Source organism: Pempheris klunzingeri, chromosome 10 (genome assembly GCF_042242105.1).
Source record: "Pempheris klunzingeri isolate RE-2024b chromosome 10, fPemKlu1.hap1, whole genome shotgun sequence".
Classification (NCBI taxonomy): Eukaryota; Metazoa; Chordata; class Actinopteri; order Acropomatiformes; family Pempheridae; genus Pempheris; species Pempheris klunzingeri.
This window is the reverse complement of record NC_092021.1, coordinates 20,080,326-20,096,082: the sequence shown is the minus strand read 5'-3', so window position 1 is coordinate 20,096,082 and position 15,757 is coordinate 20,080,326. Positions and strand designations below refer to the sequence as shown.

General features: G+C 42.2%; 2 protein-coding genes across 2 annotated transcripts in view; one reads left to right on the top strand and one right to left on the bottom strand.

Annotated features, from left to right (window-relative positions):
• The window catches only part of col4a2 (collagen, type IV, alpha 2), a 56,133-nt gene extending 43,186 nt beyond the window's left edge, over nt 1-12,947 (bottom strand). The window contains exons 1-3 of the mRNA XM_070837736.1: nt 12,749-12,947; nt 12,378-12,502; nt 12,231-12,285 (exon numbers count right to left, since the gene is read on the bottom strand). Of these exons, the coding sequence (XP_070693837.1) occupies nt 12,231-12,285; nt 12,378-12,427 (105 nt within the window). The 5' untranslated portion in view covers nt 12,428-12,502; nt 12,749-12,947. The remainder of the gene's footprint in view (nt 1-12,230; nt 12,286-12,377; nt 12,503-12,748) is intronic.
• Nucleotides 12,948-13,066: 119 nt separating this feature from the next.
• Nucleotides 13,067-15,757, top strand: part of col4a1 (collagen, type IV, alpha 1) — a 37,454-nt gene continuing 34,763 nt past the window's right edge. The window contains exon 1 of the mRNA XM_070837693.1: nt 13,067-13,288. Within this exon, the coding sequence (XP_070693794.1) occupies nt 13,217-13,288 (72 nt within the window). The 5' untranslated portion in view covers nt 13,067-13,216. The remainder of the gene's footprint in view (nt 13,289-15,757) is intronic.

The following is a 15,757-nucleotide window of genomic DNA, read 5'->3' as shown; positions in this document are numbered from 1 at the left end:
ACACTAAACCTCAAAAGACAAGACAAAACTAAAGTAAAGATACTACTTACCTCTGGACTCAAAGAGAATAGGGAAAGGAAAACTAATGCAGCTCACATTAGGTCCACAGTCCCTGGTTAATTGGAGGTTTCCAGAGCACTACAGAGCATTTCCTTAAATTAAAGCCTTAAATTAAGTGAGAGCTTGCATGGAAGCATGACAGCTCCCCAACTGCAAGACAATGCACTGCCAACTGCTCATGTGCAGTAAAGTTATGTTTTTTTTTCACTTTCAGGTTTCTGTCGATAACAAAGAAAAGGTCTCTCCCATCTCAGATCTGTCAGTGTGCTAAAAGGGAATGAAGATGCCGCTTCTATTGAAAAGCAGCCATCTTGCTAATGCATGTCTCACAGATGGAGGAATTCTCATTTAAATTTACGCTGTGGAGATTTTCCTTAAACACATCTGTTAGACTGTTATCTTTACTTTTAGGGTTCCTGGCACATTGAAGTTATTTGTGTGTCAATGAGTATCTGACTAGTTTATCGGCATTTACAGCTAAACTGGAACTTGTGGTTGTGGTTTAACCATAGTGTGCACCCTCGAAACATGCTGAAGGCATCTCCCTCCTCATGTAACATTTGCAAAGCATATATGTTAGAATATTTGAAAATCATTTACAAATGTCCTTCTTTTAAACATTTTGCTGCTGCAGTGCTACATGTCAGTGGACAAAGTCCCCAAAGCAATGCAATATGTACAGATGAATTATGATACAATACATTATCCATGAAAGGGAACTTTATGGCATTTTTAATGTGAGTGCAAATAATTGAAAAGAATTTCCCTCTGATTGTGTGTCTGCATGGTTATGCATTTGTTTTACCATCGGTTGCTGTAACAGCTGCAACTTTTAACACTAATGATGTGGACGTCAAAGTGAAAGTGCAAACTCGTTGAATTTGAAACACCTGGCTACTGTCAACAAGAAGCTCTGGGTGGGGGGGGGTTACTGTACGTGTAATACATTTCTGTGATGGAAACATGCTGCGCGATACGTCTTGATGTATATCTGCACTGCGTCTCACTGTCAGGGTGAGACTGATTCTGTACTGGGTGTGTGATACTCCCTTTGCCAGCTGGGAACCATCGCTGTGAAGGACATTTATCAACAACAATTTGATGGATTGCCATGAAATTTTATAGACATTCATGGTCCCATGAGGATGAATCCAACTGGCTTTGATTATATATTTCTTCTAATAGTTTAGTTTATGATCAAATACCTGCACAACTAAAGACATGCGCATCAGCCTCATCTGCGCTGCTAACACATTACACTAAGATGGTGAACGTGGTAAACATTATATATCTATACAGCAAGCTTGTGGTGCTGCCATAGTAAAGCAAGAATGAAAAAGCTTCAGGTGGCATTTAATGATGCATTCAAAGTCCTGCTCAAGCTCCTGAGACGGACAAGGGCAAGTCATATGTTTGTGACCAGGAATTATCTCACTTTTCATGGTGCATTAAAACATTTTATATATAAGATTATGTGTAGATTAACTGATTTTTAATCTGTTTTAATCACTGTGGAATGACTTTATATCTTCGTTGCTGTCCTGGATGTAGCAAATTATTTATTCTATGTCAGATTAATTTTGTTAATTATTTTGTTAGCAACCTACTGTACAAAACTTCCAATCAGCTTTTAAAGAAAAGAAGAGAGTTTTCTTATTAAAGCTCTTGGTAGTTAGGGTTGTCCAGCCCTGATGCCACAGTTCACCGTGAAACATCTCCGACAGTATCTTAAATGATTTCACCACACTGTTCGCAGCCTTTCTGTAACCTCAGTGAATCCAGGGCAACATAAGGAGGAATCTGGGCAAGGACATTCTCGTTTTCGCTGAATAAAGAGAGAACAGAAGGACGTCTCAGTGACCCCTGTGACTCTGAGTGGGAAGGTATAAACATAAAACCACAAATGTCTCTGCGAGCTGGTCATTGCTGCTGTCTGGCTGTGTAACTCACATGTGGGCTGTAAGACATGTTTCCCTCACAATAAAAGTCAGGAAAATCACCATTGTACTTTTTTAACAATCAGTTTACGTATCAGTTTATTTTATACACCTTACATAGAGGGCTTGCTCTTGTCTTGCAGGCTGATATTTATTTTTCAGCACAGCACTAAACTAGAAATTGAACCAAAATGGCTTAACAAGTAGGCCAGCGAGTCAAAAGAGTTTATACTTTCTGTGCAGCTTCAGCTTCCGGCAATAGTTCGACCCAGAATTGAATCAAGTAATCAGATTCAAACTGTAAAACAAACACACTCGCATACACATACAGAAGCTGGAAAAGCAAAACATCAAACACAACCATGTTTGTGTTGGCATAGCTTGCGTTACTGAGGCGTGTCTTGTTTAACACCAGATGTCCTCCATTATGGTGATAAGGAAAATTCTCGTGCCGACCATAATGGATCTCACCAATTTCTCGCTTGATATTCAGTACAGTTTGTCTGCACCATTGCTCGTTCATGGCTAATTCTGCTTCCTGTCATGCCAGTATCTAACTTCCTGTTGAAGAGTGCTGCTTTTCTTGACTGAAATGAGCAAAGAAAGAAATTGTGGGCTGGATTTGCAAATGATGTTCAACAACAGGTGAATTTTCAGCTGTTGCCTCACAGCTCTTGAACCCTACACACATTCCACTTTGTCTTTTATCGCACTGAATGGTCTTTGTAGCTACACAAATTGAAATAAAGTAGGAAGAGTGGTGAAAGGGAGCTGCACAGACAGAGGGACAGGGTCACAGTGGTAAAAGCAGGACATGACTTTGAAGGAGAGCATGAACTAGAGCAGAGGGACCTGAAAGAAGCTGGGCAGAGCATAAACTCCCACTGTGCTCCTCTGGCTGAGCTCCAGAGTAAACACAGCTCTGGTTTCTGCTCTGGCCCTGACACAGCTGGACCTTCCCTCTCCTTAACTGGCCCCAGTTTCAACTCCATTTCCCAGTGGGCCACACTTCTAATCAATGCTTCCTGCCACAAATGAAGGGGGGATTACACCCGTTTCTGGCCTGAGTGACAGTGCTGACAGTCCAACCTGTCAGACCTTGTTATGTTGACAGCACTGCCGCTCACCCCTCTAATCAGATGATCAATGACATCCAGATGGGGGGATCCTTTCAGTAACAACCTGAGAGGCTTGGGGACGGTTTCGTTTGTTCTGTTTTTTCTTCTTATGACTAGACAACATCTTCACAAGGAATCCAAATATGAGGAAATCCTCTATAAATATCCCCTTGAAACCAGCTAAATCAGATTAGATTTAGTTATTGATGTATGGACTTTAAACTAAATGATTAGGATGGTAGGATCAGTGTGAATTACATCCAGACAGAGACGGTAGAAATGGTAAGATGGTCATGAGAACAGGCTGAACCCAGTCAGCTTGTGCTTCATGCCGCATTAACAGAAAGGGCAGGACTTAGAGCCTCTAGCCAAGCTAGCAGCTTTTTGAGGCTTTACTCAAAGTGGCTCTTTAGGCCAAAGGGCTAGATGAAAAGTCTGAGGATCACCAAAGTCATTAGGAGGGTGTGGGTGTCACGGATATCAGTACCAAATTTCTTGGCAATCCATCCAATAGTTGTTGAGATATTACTATCTGGATCAAAGTGGTGGCAGGCCGATGAGACCGCCAACCCTCTTCTAAAGAAGAGGAAAAAGACAGATGGGATGAGAGATAGACGGAGAGCGAGAGTCAGGAATTGGACAAGGTCATGTTATCACAAATAGCACATTTAACTTTGTTAACATTCTTCCCATGACAAGAAATAATTCAGTCCAATCAATTAGACCACAGCTGGGATGGAGATGAATGGTCTATGTCTCCAGTCCAGAGTAAAACACGTGAGTAACACTTAATAATAATGGTGCAAATCATACACTGAAGTGATTAGTTAATGCATGACTGCTAATTCCTGTTGCTTTCCATTAACAGATATATCACTCAATATATAAGGATGTTAATTCATAGTTACTTCATACTTAAACTGATAAGTTTAAATTAGCAGGATTCTTCTTACATAAAATGTTATCTGAGGACCGTGCATTTGACCAGCTTCATGTATCTATGAGAACCGTTCTACTTTCAAACTGGGTGTCAGCTACAAACATGTTCTTGCACGACTCAACGGTGTTTCTGACACATGTGGGTGGAACATAAGCTGTTTTTCTTCTATATTTGTGTTGTTGTTAGTGTTGTTGATCTGAGATGTTTAAGCCCAACAGAAGTGCCACGGACACACCAAATAAACTCCCAGCTGAATGTAAAAGACACATGAAGTGTTCATCATTACTTAATCATTAGGCTACGTCACATGAGGTCACCATTACTGACTTGTGTCCCACCAAGTCACGTATATAGTATAGAGTCATTCTATATGATTACTGAACAAACACTCACTAAAAGAAGGTATTTGCTAATCATGAGTTCATCATGACTTAATTAAGAGTTCCAAAAAAAGGTGTCCCTTTGAATTCTTCACACTGTAACTCTTGATTCACCTATAGCAGGATCCAGCTGATTTGGTTGCATATTGATGAATGTATGAAGTAACTGTGACCTGACATTCCTCAGTTGATGATTGATCACACATAAAGTCATGGGGAAATGATAATTTATTGATATAGAGGGACTTCGTGATAAATCCCTCAGTAATTGAGGCATTAAATCATCATGAGTCATACATTAGTTAAGCATAACTTAAGTATGTTATTTGCACCCTTATTATATTATTACATTATATTATTATAACCATTACCAAAATGAGATCACCGAATGGCCACGTTCCTACTTGATGATCACAGTTGTGACATTATGGAGGGCCAACGTATCACAGGCTGTGACTGGTTCCAGTCTACACACCAGCGCATCACTCATAAAGAGCCCATAAATCAACAGATGACTCCAGAAATGTAATCACTCTGTGGGCACCTGTTGAATCCAACAGTACGTAATCTAACTAACCCGGTCTAATTTTGTGAGAAAGGAGTACGTATGGCCTTTGTGTAAACACAGCTGAAACAATCCTTCCATCTGAGCTCACTGAGAAAACTCACCTCTACTGAGGAGAGACAGACGACCAGAGATGCACGTGTAGGAGGAGGACAGGAGAGGGAGGGGGGATAAAAGGCGAGAGAGCTGAAATGTGAAGGAGACACGCTGGGAGAGGAAGAGTGAAAGGGAGGGAGGACAGACCGTCTGCCAAGTGTCCCTTCCAGAGATAGATGGAAAGAGTGAGGGGACAGAAGACAGGGGAGATAGAGACCAGGGGCAGGAATCAGGCTATAAAAGGAAGCGAGGGATGGAGCTGTACTGAGAGACTGAGGCCTGAGAGGCTTGGGAGGACCGAGGCACAGGAATTCTTTCAGCATAGCCTGATGGGACCCCTGTGTCCCTCCATTAATCACTGTGAGATGGAGAAAGGGCAAAGGGCAGGGGCCAACATATATATACAGTATACAGGGATTTTCCAGAGACAACGTCCACAATGAATTTACTTCCGAACTTCATTCCAAGCCAAATAAAAGTCAGTCAACAGCTCAAGTTTAGTACAGCAAGCTACATTTACACAAACCGCTGGTTTACTGTTAAGGGGAGACGACAGAGAAGTGAATAAAACACACTTAACTAATATCAAAGAGACGACAGCATCGTGTTTGACAGAGCAGACTATTTTTCATTGTACTATATCTTTAAAGTACATACACTAGAAGTACATGGCTTAGCAAATAGGATCCACAGTTTTTCCAAAATGGAAGTACAGAAGGAGCTGTGCAAGTACTTCTTAGACATAAGATCATAGGTAGGTATATTGCAGGAGTGGGCAATATCAATAAAATCCTTCAGCACTATATTCATTTGTATCACCAGAGCGATTTACTGTATATTGTGATGATATACAGTTTAAAACCAATAACCATGAGAATGACTTTAATTATATACATCATAAATCAAAGCCTTTCACCACACTAATGCAAAAATCAGTGATGGTCGATATAGTGATATTTTCCACAATGGACTAGATAGGATAGCTGCCACATAGAGCTGAAATGACTGGTTGATTAATCAATTATGTCGATCAACAGAGAAATAATCCATCTAGTTGATCTGTTAATTGTCAATTTTCAAGCAAAAAGTGCCCATCATTCCCTTATTCCAGCTCCTCAGGTGTGAGGATTTTCTTTAAAATGCAGCAAAGACGATCACAGAGCGTTTGTGTGTGTCTGCACACATAGTTTGTACTGTACCAGGCCAGCGGTACATGTGTGGTGCGTGTGTCCGCTGGCTGTCACACATGACTGAGAGCGAAAATGAAGCATGAACAGCGATTATCCACAATCAAAGTGCTGCTATTCCTGCCTCCCTGTTCCCTGGCACTTAAAAACGTTTTCTCCTATATATTTTCACATCATTATAAATAAATTATAAATATTAAAAAAATAATTAAATATTAATATGAATAATAATATGTTTAGACGTCCTTATGGCAACAAAAGGGCTGATGGAGATGACTGCATATCGCTGTGGTATCAAAGACACTACAGTAATGTAAGGGACATGGATCTACAGTAGGTTCAGAGATGGGATCAAGCTGTAGACGGCACACAGCACCAAGGTGACGTCAAACTGTCCACAGGCAGGCAATAAAACATAGACTGTATATACTATAACAGTATATTGATTATGTGTATTTAAAATGGACTTCATAGGCTGTGTATAATGTATGTGAACACTTAATATACAGAATGAGACCAGCACTATACAGATGTTCACAAGCTTTAGATTTAGCAGATTAATTTTAATTTATTTAACATCTACTCAAATAAAACTGCCATCATACACTTACATACCATATATACATTCCCTTTTCTTTCTCATGTTGCTTCGTGTACAGTATGAACTAGACTGAGTCTATGTTGTGGAAGTAAAACCAGAAAACACTCTGGGGCAGTCGAACTATGTGGGGTCCCGTACGGCTGTAAAGCAACTTTGACACATTTAACTCCACCCTATTTCCTTTTCCTGTTTAGAGAGCTTCTCTGGATAATCTATTTTCTCTCCACAAAATTTTGCGCTCAGGATGTTTCCCATAAAACCCAACTTCACTGAGCCCACAGATAAACACAGCCCACACTCACTGCACGTGCGAGAAAGAAAATTAGGCTCACACTCACACATCCGGCCAATGAGGGAGAGCAAATTGACTGACTAATTCACATCTTCCAATGTCCCACAATAAACTACAAACAAATCTCATGTACATTTACTGACCCTTTAATCCTCCATCACAGCCATCTGCTCTCAACAGCGTTCATAATTGAATGCGCTTGTTTAAGGAGGAAATTTGTACACTAATGGGGGCAAAGGGCCAAGCTCACCAGGCCTTTCCTCGCCATCACAATGACGAACCACAGAGACTAATCAAATAATCACCACCACAAAGTCACGTGTCCCAAAAAAAAAAAAGAGCTATTCATGAGGAAACAATACTTAAGCAAACAAAAGACACACATACTGTACATCCATTCACATGTGAGTGTGCATGCACGTGCCCAAACTTTACACAGTCCTAAATCAGTAAGGTCAAAGAGGCCTGTCATTGAGGTGAGGGAAACACCTCAGTGGAAAATGCGTGCCATCTATGCCTTAATCTGTCTCGCCACACTACACACACACACACACACACACACACACACACACACACACACACAGGGAAGCCCCACACATGGGCTTCTCATCTGAGGCTGCGGCTTCCTGCAGCACCGCACAATGGGCTCTTCCCCTGATTGTTACAGCCAGGCACTCTCTATATCACAGCCACTAGTTTGGCGGTGGACGTGCCGACCATTTTTCTATCCTTATCACAGGCCGACATCTTCCTCTCGCCCCGGACACATGCCTTCCTCCCCCATAAAACAATCCCATTCGAGAGGTCAGTCACGTGTCTGCTTTCCATCGGTGACCCCATTGCACATTCAGAAGCAGGCTCATGCTTTTAAAGTTTCCCAAGTGAACTGCGCTGCTGTGCAACTGATGTCAACTGCATCTCCATCATTTGCATTTTTTTTTTCTTCTATTCTCTCTGGGATAGTAACAACATATTTTGATTTAGTTTGACTGCGTGGTTGCAAATAAACCAAGCCAAAAAGGCACATGCAGAACAACATTTATCACAATCATCCACTTTGCTGAAAAGGTTATTGCTAAAGCAGATGTTGCTGCTGGGCTTCCAGGTACTGGAGGAATCTGTAGCCAAAAATGTCTCCTCCACGGTCACAGACCAAATTCCCACAACTCAGACATCTTCTGCCAGGTCGAGCTCAAACACATCTTGAAATATATTCTCAAACACAAGAGAATCTGAGCCTCTAAAAGGGTCCTATACAAAACATCCTGTTAACATTACTGCCTCAAGAGCCTTCCTTCCTCTGCCAACTGACACTGTTAAATGGTATTTGTGTGCAGGGGTTATGTGCATGTGTGAAAAGGGGGTGTACATGCATCCATGCATAGAATCAAGTTTTTGCTATCATGAACCTAGTGGTTCAATCTTCCCACTCAAGTCTGGCCTGTCCATGTAGAGTGCAGAGCAGGAAATCCATAACGCAGAATCCTCTGATGTATTTCACAAACTGTCTCTAAGGCCCTGTAATGTGGCACATTAAGAGTCAAAGCAGGTATGACCATCAAAGCTGACTTTAAGGGTTCAAACACTAAAAACAAAAGTTCATATACCTGCTCCGCATAACCACAATTCAAGGTGGGTTGAAAAACCCGTCTTGATAGAGGAGTGACCTACTCAAGGAGGGGATATGGTTGAAATTAACTATTTCGTGTTTATATCTGCCCTGAAGACGGGATGAAAATCCTGCCACCCATGGATGATTACTAAATGGGCCAATCAGAAACAGGCCCCTGGGCCAGAGCCTCTGTATGAGGGACAGTCGCTATGTCTTGTTGGAAATTCGATTGATCGAACAACAAAGACATACTAAATGACCACAAAGATATTTCAAAAGACTACTAAGAGACTCAAAATGACTATAAGACAAGAATTATGAACAACTGCAAAAAGACTGCAAAGTGAGGAAAAATGACTACAAAGAGGTCCAAAAAGCAACTGCAAAAAGACACAAAACATCCACAAGGAGGTGTAAAAACTACAAAGAGTCCAAGAGCTTTAGTTCACCTGCAAAAATGTTACTGAAAGGGACACAAAAACACTGTTTCCAGTCTTGGTGTCTTGCTCCTATGTAGGACGTATGGGTGGCCTTTTACGTGTCTGTACGGGGATAAGAGCGCACACTCTTGTACAGTTTCTCCTTGAATGCACTCATGGTGAAAATGGAAAAACGGTGGATGTAACTTATGGCATCATAAGTTAATAACCTGCTTACTTTCTTACTTCCGCACACCTACATGAATAGAAGAATTGTGTGGAAGGAGGGAGTTTCAGACGCTGTTCAACAAGCTCTCAGGCCTTTAGAGGCGCTAGTATGCTCCGTCAGAAGTTAGAACTGATGGTCGAACAGCTGCGGGAACCCTCTCCTCCCACACCTTTCTGACATTGACATTGGGGGTCTGTGTGTAGCGATTTCTGTAATTTTCCAAAACTGAAAATCTGACAGTAACGCCCACTTCACATTGCGAGAAAGACACCACACAAGTCTTTTTCACTTGTTACACAACTATTTCTGCCAGTTTTTGTATCTAAAACAGAGTGCAACACTATCAACTCTTTCTGGGACCTTCGAATGAGGCCGTTCCGAACATTTGCCTTTCAATTATGTTTCAATGCTTTTCTAGCATAACCCGACTGTCAGTCCTAATCACGGATGAACTCAGTGTGATGACACAGTCACGTGATGACAGTGTCACATCGTACCACGTGGAATCCCATTTGTCACGGGCAAAATATCTTGAGAATTATATTTCCAACATAAAGGGGGATTCCAAATGTAATGCATCGCTAAAGATGGATGGTGGGAAACAGCTGTAATACACAAAGGTTGGGATCTGGTTCAAAGAAGTGAAACAGTCCCAAGGGTCAGATTTGGAGTTGATATTAAACAGAAACATATTTTTTGAGGTGCAGTTGAGATGGAGAAATCCTGTGTCTTCCTTCATCTTTTTTACATGTTAAATCAAAACTTCAACTGCCTCGTTACCCAAAGCTCATAACTGCTGAAACAAACTCCTTATTATTCTTCCAACAACTTCTTTTATGTGCACAGATGGAGATGTTTTACCAAAAAGTCAGATGCTGGTTGTACAGCACATCCAGAAACTGAAGCTATTTTGTTTTAATTCAAGCTATTTGTGTAATCAATGTGAGCCGTTTCTTCATTTGACAATTAACTTTGCTGCACAGAGCACATGGACGCACCAAACTAAAATTAGACCGCTATCTTCCAGTATCACCGCCTTGGAGCAAAGCTGCACAATCCACAGAGGAGCTGAGCTGTGTCACACGCTTTTAATCGAGGGCTGCCCAAATCCGATAAGCAAGAGACAACGGACCTTTTCATCACACCCGAGAAAGTAACTTTTCATCTGAGAGCCTTGAGTATGATATTAAACGTCTGACAGAACCAACGGCCATCTGACAATCTGTACAAGCTGCAAAAAAACAGAGGGGCAAAACACTCTCACATGTTGCACGCTCAAAAACACTCACACAGACACATGGTGAGCTTAATGAAAGGAAAAATAAAGTAGGCCATGCAAAGTCAGTAGAGAGGATAAAATGTAAAACACGAAGGACCATTTTTATGAGAAGTTACTCTGGCCCAGTCAAACATTTTAGTCATTTAATGAAACATCTGTATTATCTTTGACTTACACGTTTCCAACAATTTCTAAGAGCAAAGTAAAACCCAAGTGAGGGTGTTAATGCGTGTAGGCGTGTGAGAAAAACAATAAATCCATTTATGTGAACAGGTTTTACTCCAAAGCAGGAACAGCGAACTGTAATGTCAACACACACACGGAGTTGCTTCACGTTTTACATTCATTTTGTCCTGCAGAAGACCTGACGCGCTGACGCTACGTGAACCAGCGATGAATGGAGGCTCAGCATCACGCTCACAGACATTTTGACGGGACGTCAGGCTGCTGTGGGAACCTGCACTTTGACCTTTTGTTGACACAACTCTTATCAGTGCAACCGCATGAATGGTGACTCCTTACTCCAGTTTAGATTTAGGGACAAAAAAAAATGACAGCCTGTATCATAAAGGGATAATCATTCATTTAAAAACACATTTAAATTTAAAATAACAAAGGCTACAATTAGGCAATTTGCTTAAAAGTACCAAGCATGTGTTTTTCCAAGTTTTATAAACTTAAAATTCCCTCTCTGACAATTTTTGGAAGTGCATGCTGTACTCTTTTTTCCCCCCCTGGCTATCAGGAAGCTGTTGGTTTCCATTCACTATGCACTTTGAACATCAATTAGCAGTCTCTTAAAATTAGCTACAGACAGCTAATCCATCACAGTGAATGTACAGCCTAAATGGATTTTACCACCATATTGCACGTGTAAAAAAAAAATGTAAAAAGTGTCTTCTGTGTTGACGTAATTGTTCTTTAAATATTTAGCCTGACATGAGTGACTGAGGCACACAAACATTAAAGAATGTGGCACATGCCTTTCTCATTAAGGAGAGTGGAGGTTGAAGACATATAAGGTCAACATGACAAACTTGTGCCCATAAAGTCTCAATAAGTTACCATCCTGCTTGCTGAGGTCATGACCCCACCTCTCAATCCCTGCCGGGTCAAGGGTCACGCAAAGCACAACATATAGTTGCCCCACATGACACCCCCCCCCCCCCCCCCCCCCCCCATTTCATTTTATTCATTTTGTAAAAGCAAAACAGTCTGACAAAACCATCCAACAAGTTAAACTGCAGCATGAGTCATTTCACAAGAGTCTGTTTGGAGCTTTGCTGCTATTTACCAGCATGCAAAGCCAAGAGCCCTCCTACTGGAAGAACTCCCCAAACCAGACACTCCCACGGTCGGAGAGCTTCTGCCAAGCAGAGCAACAAATCCAGCCCGAGCCCGGACTCACAGTCAGATTCCTTTTTTTTTATGGGTTAGCAGTCAACAGGTTGCAGTTTACGAGTGGATTTCAACAAGCTATAATAATTAGCAACAGGTGGAGGGGAAAAAACTTACGGCGTGAACTGCCGAGGCCAGGATGACGATGTAGAGGCAGAGAGGCAGCAGCAGCCTGCAGACAGGAGAGATGACGGCGTTAGTTAAAGCTGATCGTCTCATCCTGAAGTCCTGCTTTGCGGTGGATTGCGCTCATTCTCTGCTTACCTCCAGTTCTTCAGTCCTCTGCTGTGTTGTCCTTGCATGGTCCCACACATGCGTAGCGCACACTTCAGTCCCACTCAGACTTGTGTCTCACTTGTGGAGACGCTCCTACAGCATGACGGCCCGACCTGAGGCACCCAAGGTTCATAATGATAATAATAATAATCACAGCCTGCTCATGAGTCTGACCTGTCAGATTAGTGTCTGAAGACAATGACAGCTGCAGTATTGTCACTACTTTTGTCGTAAAGAAGCACTTCACAAGGCGTCCCTTACGGCACTGCGCTAGTAGAACAGTTACAATGATAAATCAAATTCCCCCGAGTGCATTTAATTAATTTATCATCACTTTGATGAACAAATCTGTTACTTACAGTCACCCCAGGCTCGCAGGCGGTGGTAAGATGACGGTCAGCTGACACAGGGGAGAGGATGCGCAGGTTCCCGGGCTGAAAACTTTCAGAACAGGTACCTGTGGCACCAAAACCTCCTCTAATATTCTCACAAAAACACCAAAGTGTGCCGAGTAGTCCCTCTCCTTACCGAGAAAAGTCAAAGTGTTTGTAACAGCAGGGTTTGAGTCCGTTTGCATGGGCGGGGGTGGTCGTTTTGGGAGGAGGAGAGGAGGGGGGGGGGGGGGGTGGTGCGGCAGAAACAAGACCAAGTTGCATTGATCGGAACCTCATATCGACTCGGACAAAGATGCAGCCAAACGTGCCTCCCCTGCTCTGCCGATAAGCCGTGAATTAGCCGAAAGAAGAGGACGAGGAGCGGCGCACAGGTGGTGGCTTGCGGACACTCTGCACTGTTGGCGCACACAGTCTCCGCTGCGCCGCGCCACGATGCTGTTACAGTCCGGCACCCTGTTGCTGCTGGCGGCTCTCTACTCAAGTGTAGACCTGATAGAGGCTGAGGTAAGCCGATCAAGCATCTACAACATTGTGGGGAGCTTAAATGTATACTTATCTATCTCCTAAATATGTGTGCGCAACTTTCAAACACAGTACTGATGCTTTTAGACTTTCTTTGAGCGTTTGGGCAAGACGTGCACACATGTAGCCTTTAGTCTGATCTTCTGAGACGAATTCAGTCTGTTTAGACACATATTTAGTTTTTCAGTGTCACTGAGATGCATCTTCTTTATTCCAGTGTTGTATTTATGTATATTTTGTTACGTTCTGGTGTGTTTTGTGTCATGTCAATACACTTCTCCTCTGTTTAGTTGCTCTATCAAGCAGTTCTAAGTAGTTTGAGTCTGAATCTACACCCTGTCCAGCCTCCTCTACTTCTGCTGGAGAGGAGAAGAGTGGGAGAGGGAGGGAGGGAAAGGGAGAGAGAAAGAGAGAGAGAGAGAGGGTGGGGCAGAGTGCCTACAGTAGCTGAAGTTTGTGTGTGTGTGTGTGTGTGTGTATGTGTGTATGTGTATGCTGTTAATCATTGGTATGTTAAAATAATCTAATAAACTCTCATGAGTTTGTCTCTTTGGAATAGAAAAACACTCTTATGGTCTTCTTCCTTTTAGTCTGTATTGTTTTTGGTGATTTGGGTCCCCAAGATGCAAAGTCTGTCAATCAAACTGAATTAATGAGACATTAAGAGTCATCAGGGAGAGAATAACAGTACAAGCTGACCACTCAGTTTACAAAAGAAAATATTTGATGCTTGGTATGAAACTAAACTAAACTAAAGCTGAGTTTTTGTGCATGTTAACATGGGACATTATTTTCATCCAGCTAAGTCTTTATCGAGGGAAATGTTTGACAAATGGGAATTTCATGGCTCGGCTTGATGGTAGTCCACAGTTTTTGGGTATTTTTCCATATCCAGTTTCCCTGTTGAAAAGCAGATGATCCATGAATGAGTTTAATGCAAAACGGCAGTGGAGGAGAAAACCTGGTGTTTCACGCCTCATCCCAGAGCAGAACCAGTTAAGAGGCTCAGTGCTCTTAATGTTCATGTATGCTGAGATCCGTCCACACTGAGCTGTTTTTTTGAAATCACACATAACTACAGTGGTCCCCCTGTGCTGAAAAGGTCTGTCAGATGTGATGCTTTATTTTGAAGCTTGAGTGGAGTTTCCAGTGGAAACATCTCTCGCACAAGAGTAGCAGGAATCCAGGTGAGGGGGTGGAAACATTGCATGGACATTGTAAAGATGAGGAGGGCTGTTAATGTTAGAGAGTGTAATGGCACTATGTAGCAATGTGTGATGTTTCAGAGAAGATTAACTCCCCACAAGGGAGCCTAGAAATATCATGTGGGGAGTTTCCCCATCTTCTGGGGTGTTTCAAGGATACATTTTCAACTGTGAACATTATCCTAAAAAAATCAGTTTGGAAGAAATGAGTCAGAGTGCTGGTTACAAGAATGAACATGAGTGACAAAGTGGCTTTGACGTCCCCTTTCCTCAAATGTTTAATCGACAAAACAATCATTATTCCCTTTATTATTCACAATAACATGTACTCAGGCTGAGCTTTGATTCTGGGAGCTGTAAGTTAGAAGTGTGTGATGTTAAGAGCCAACATGTCCGCTCAAACAAAGCAGCAAAGTTGTGTGTCGTCCCATCCACCCATGGGAGGTCCACAAAAGGAAGTTCATGATGATGATGAGGCTTTCATATTTCCAAAGCTGCACAGTGAACAAAAAGGGGCTTTCCTCATGAGTCACAAAGACACAGACACAGACATGAGGCGGGCATTTTTATTTCTTAACTTAATGTCTTCTTGCTTCTATAATCTGCACCTTCATGAATGTGAATCTAGCGAAATAAATCAGTATTTGGCCGATGTCATGAAGGTGCTTCAGTGTGTTTATGTCTTCATTGTTTACACATACACTGGAGCATGACGTTGACTGAGTATCAAAGCCTCCTGTTTGGACTCCTTCACAATCAATGGGGCTAAAGTGAGGCCAGGAGTGGATACACAGTATAAACAATCCACGGTCAACCACACATGCATGCAAGCGAGCACAAGTGAGATAATCCTGAGCTTGGAATAGGTCAGACTGACTTTAGAGAGGCAAGAATGAGGAGAAAATGTGAGACTACCTTGCCATTAACTTCTATACTTAATTTTAGGGTAAAGCAACAAGCTGATATTTAGATCTTAGCTCCCTGTTTTTTTCACCGATCCTGAGTGAATTTCTCCACTGTTTATACTATATCAACAAAACAGAGTTTTTCTCCCTTGGTGGTCATTTAATCTGGTCAGAATGAGTCATTACTAATTCCTAAAGGACGAGGAGGAGGAGGAGGAGGAGGAGGAAAGGCAGATTAGCAGATTCCTGGAGTGAGACTCAATGTGTGGGATGTTGGATGGAGGGATTGAGAAAGTTCCTGGAGGGTTCTTGCTCCTGGTTTGGCCATGATGTCCCAGGGC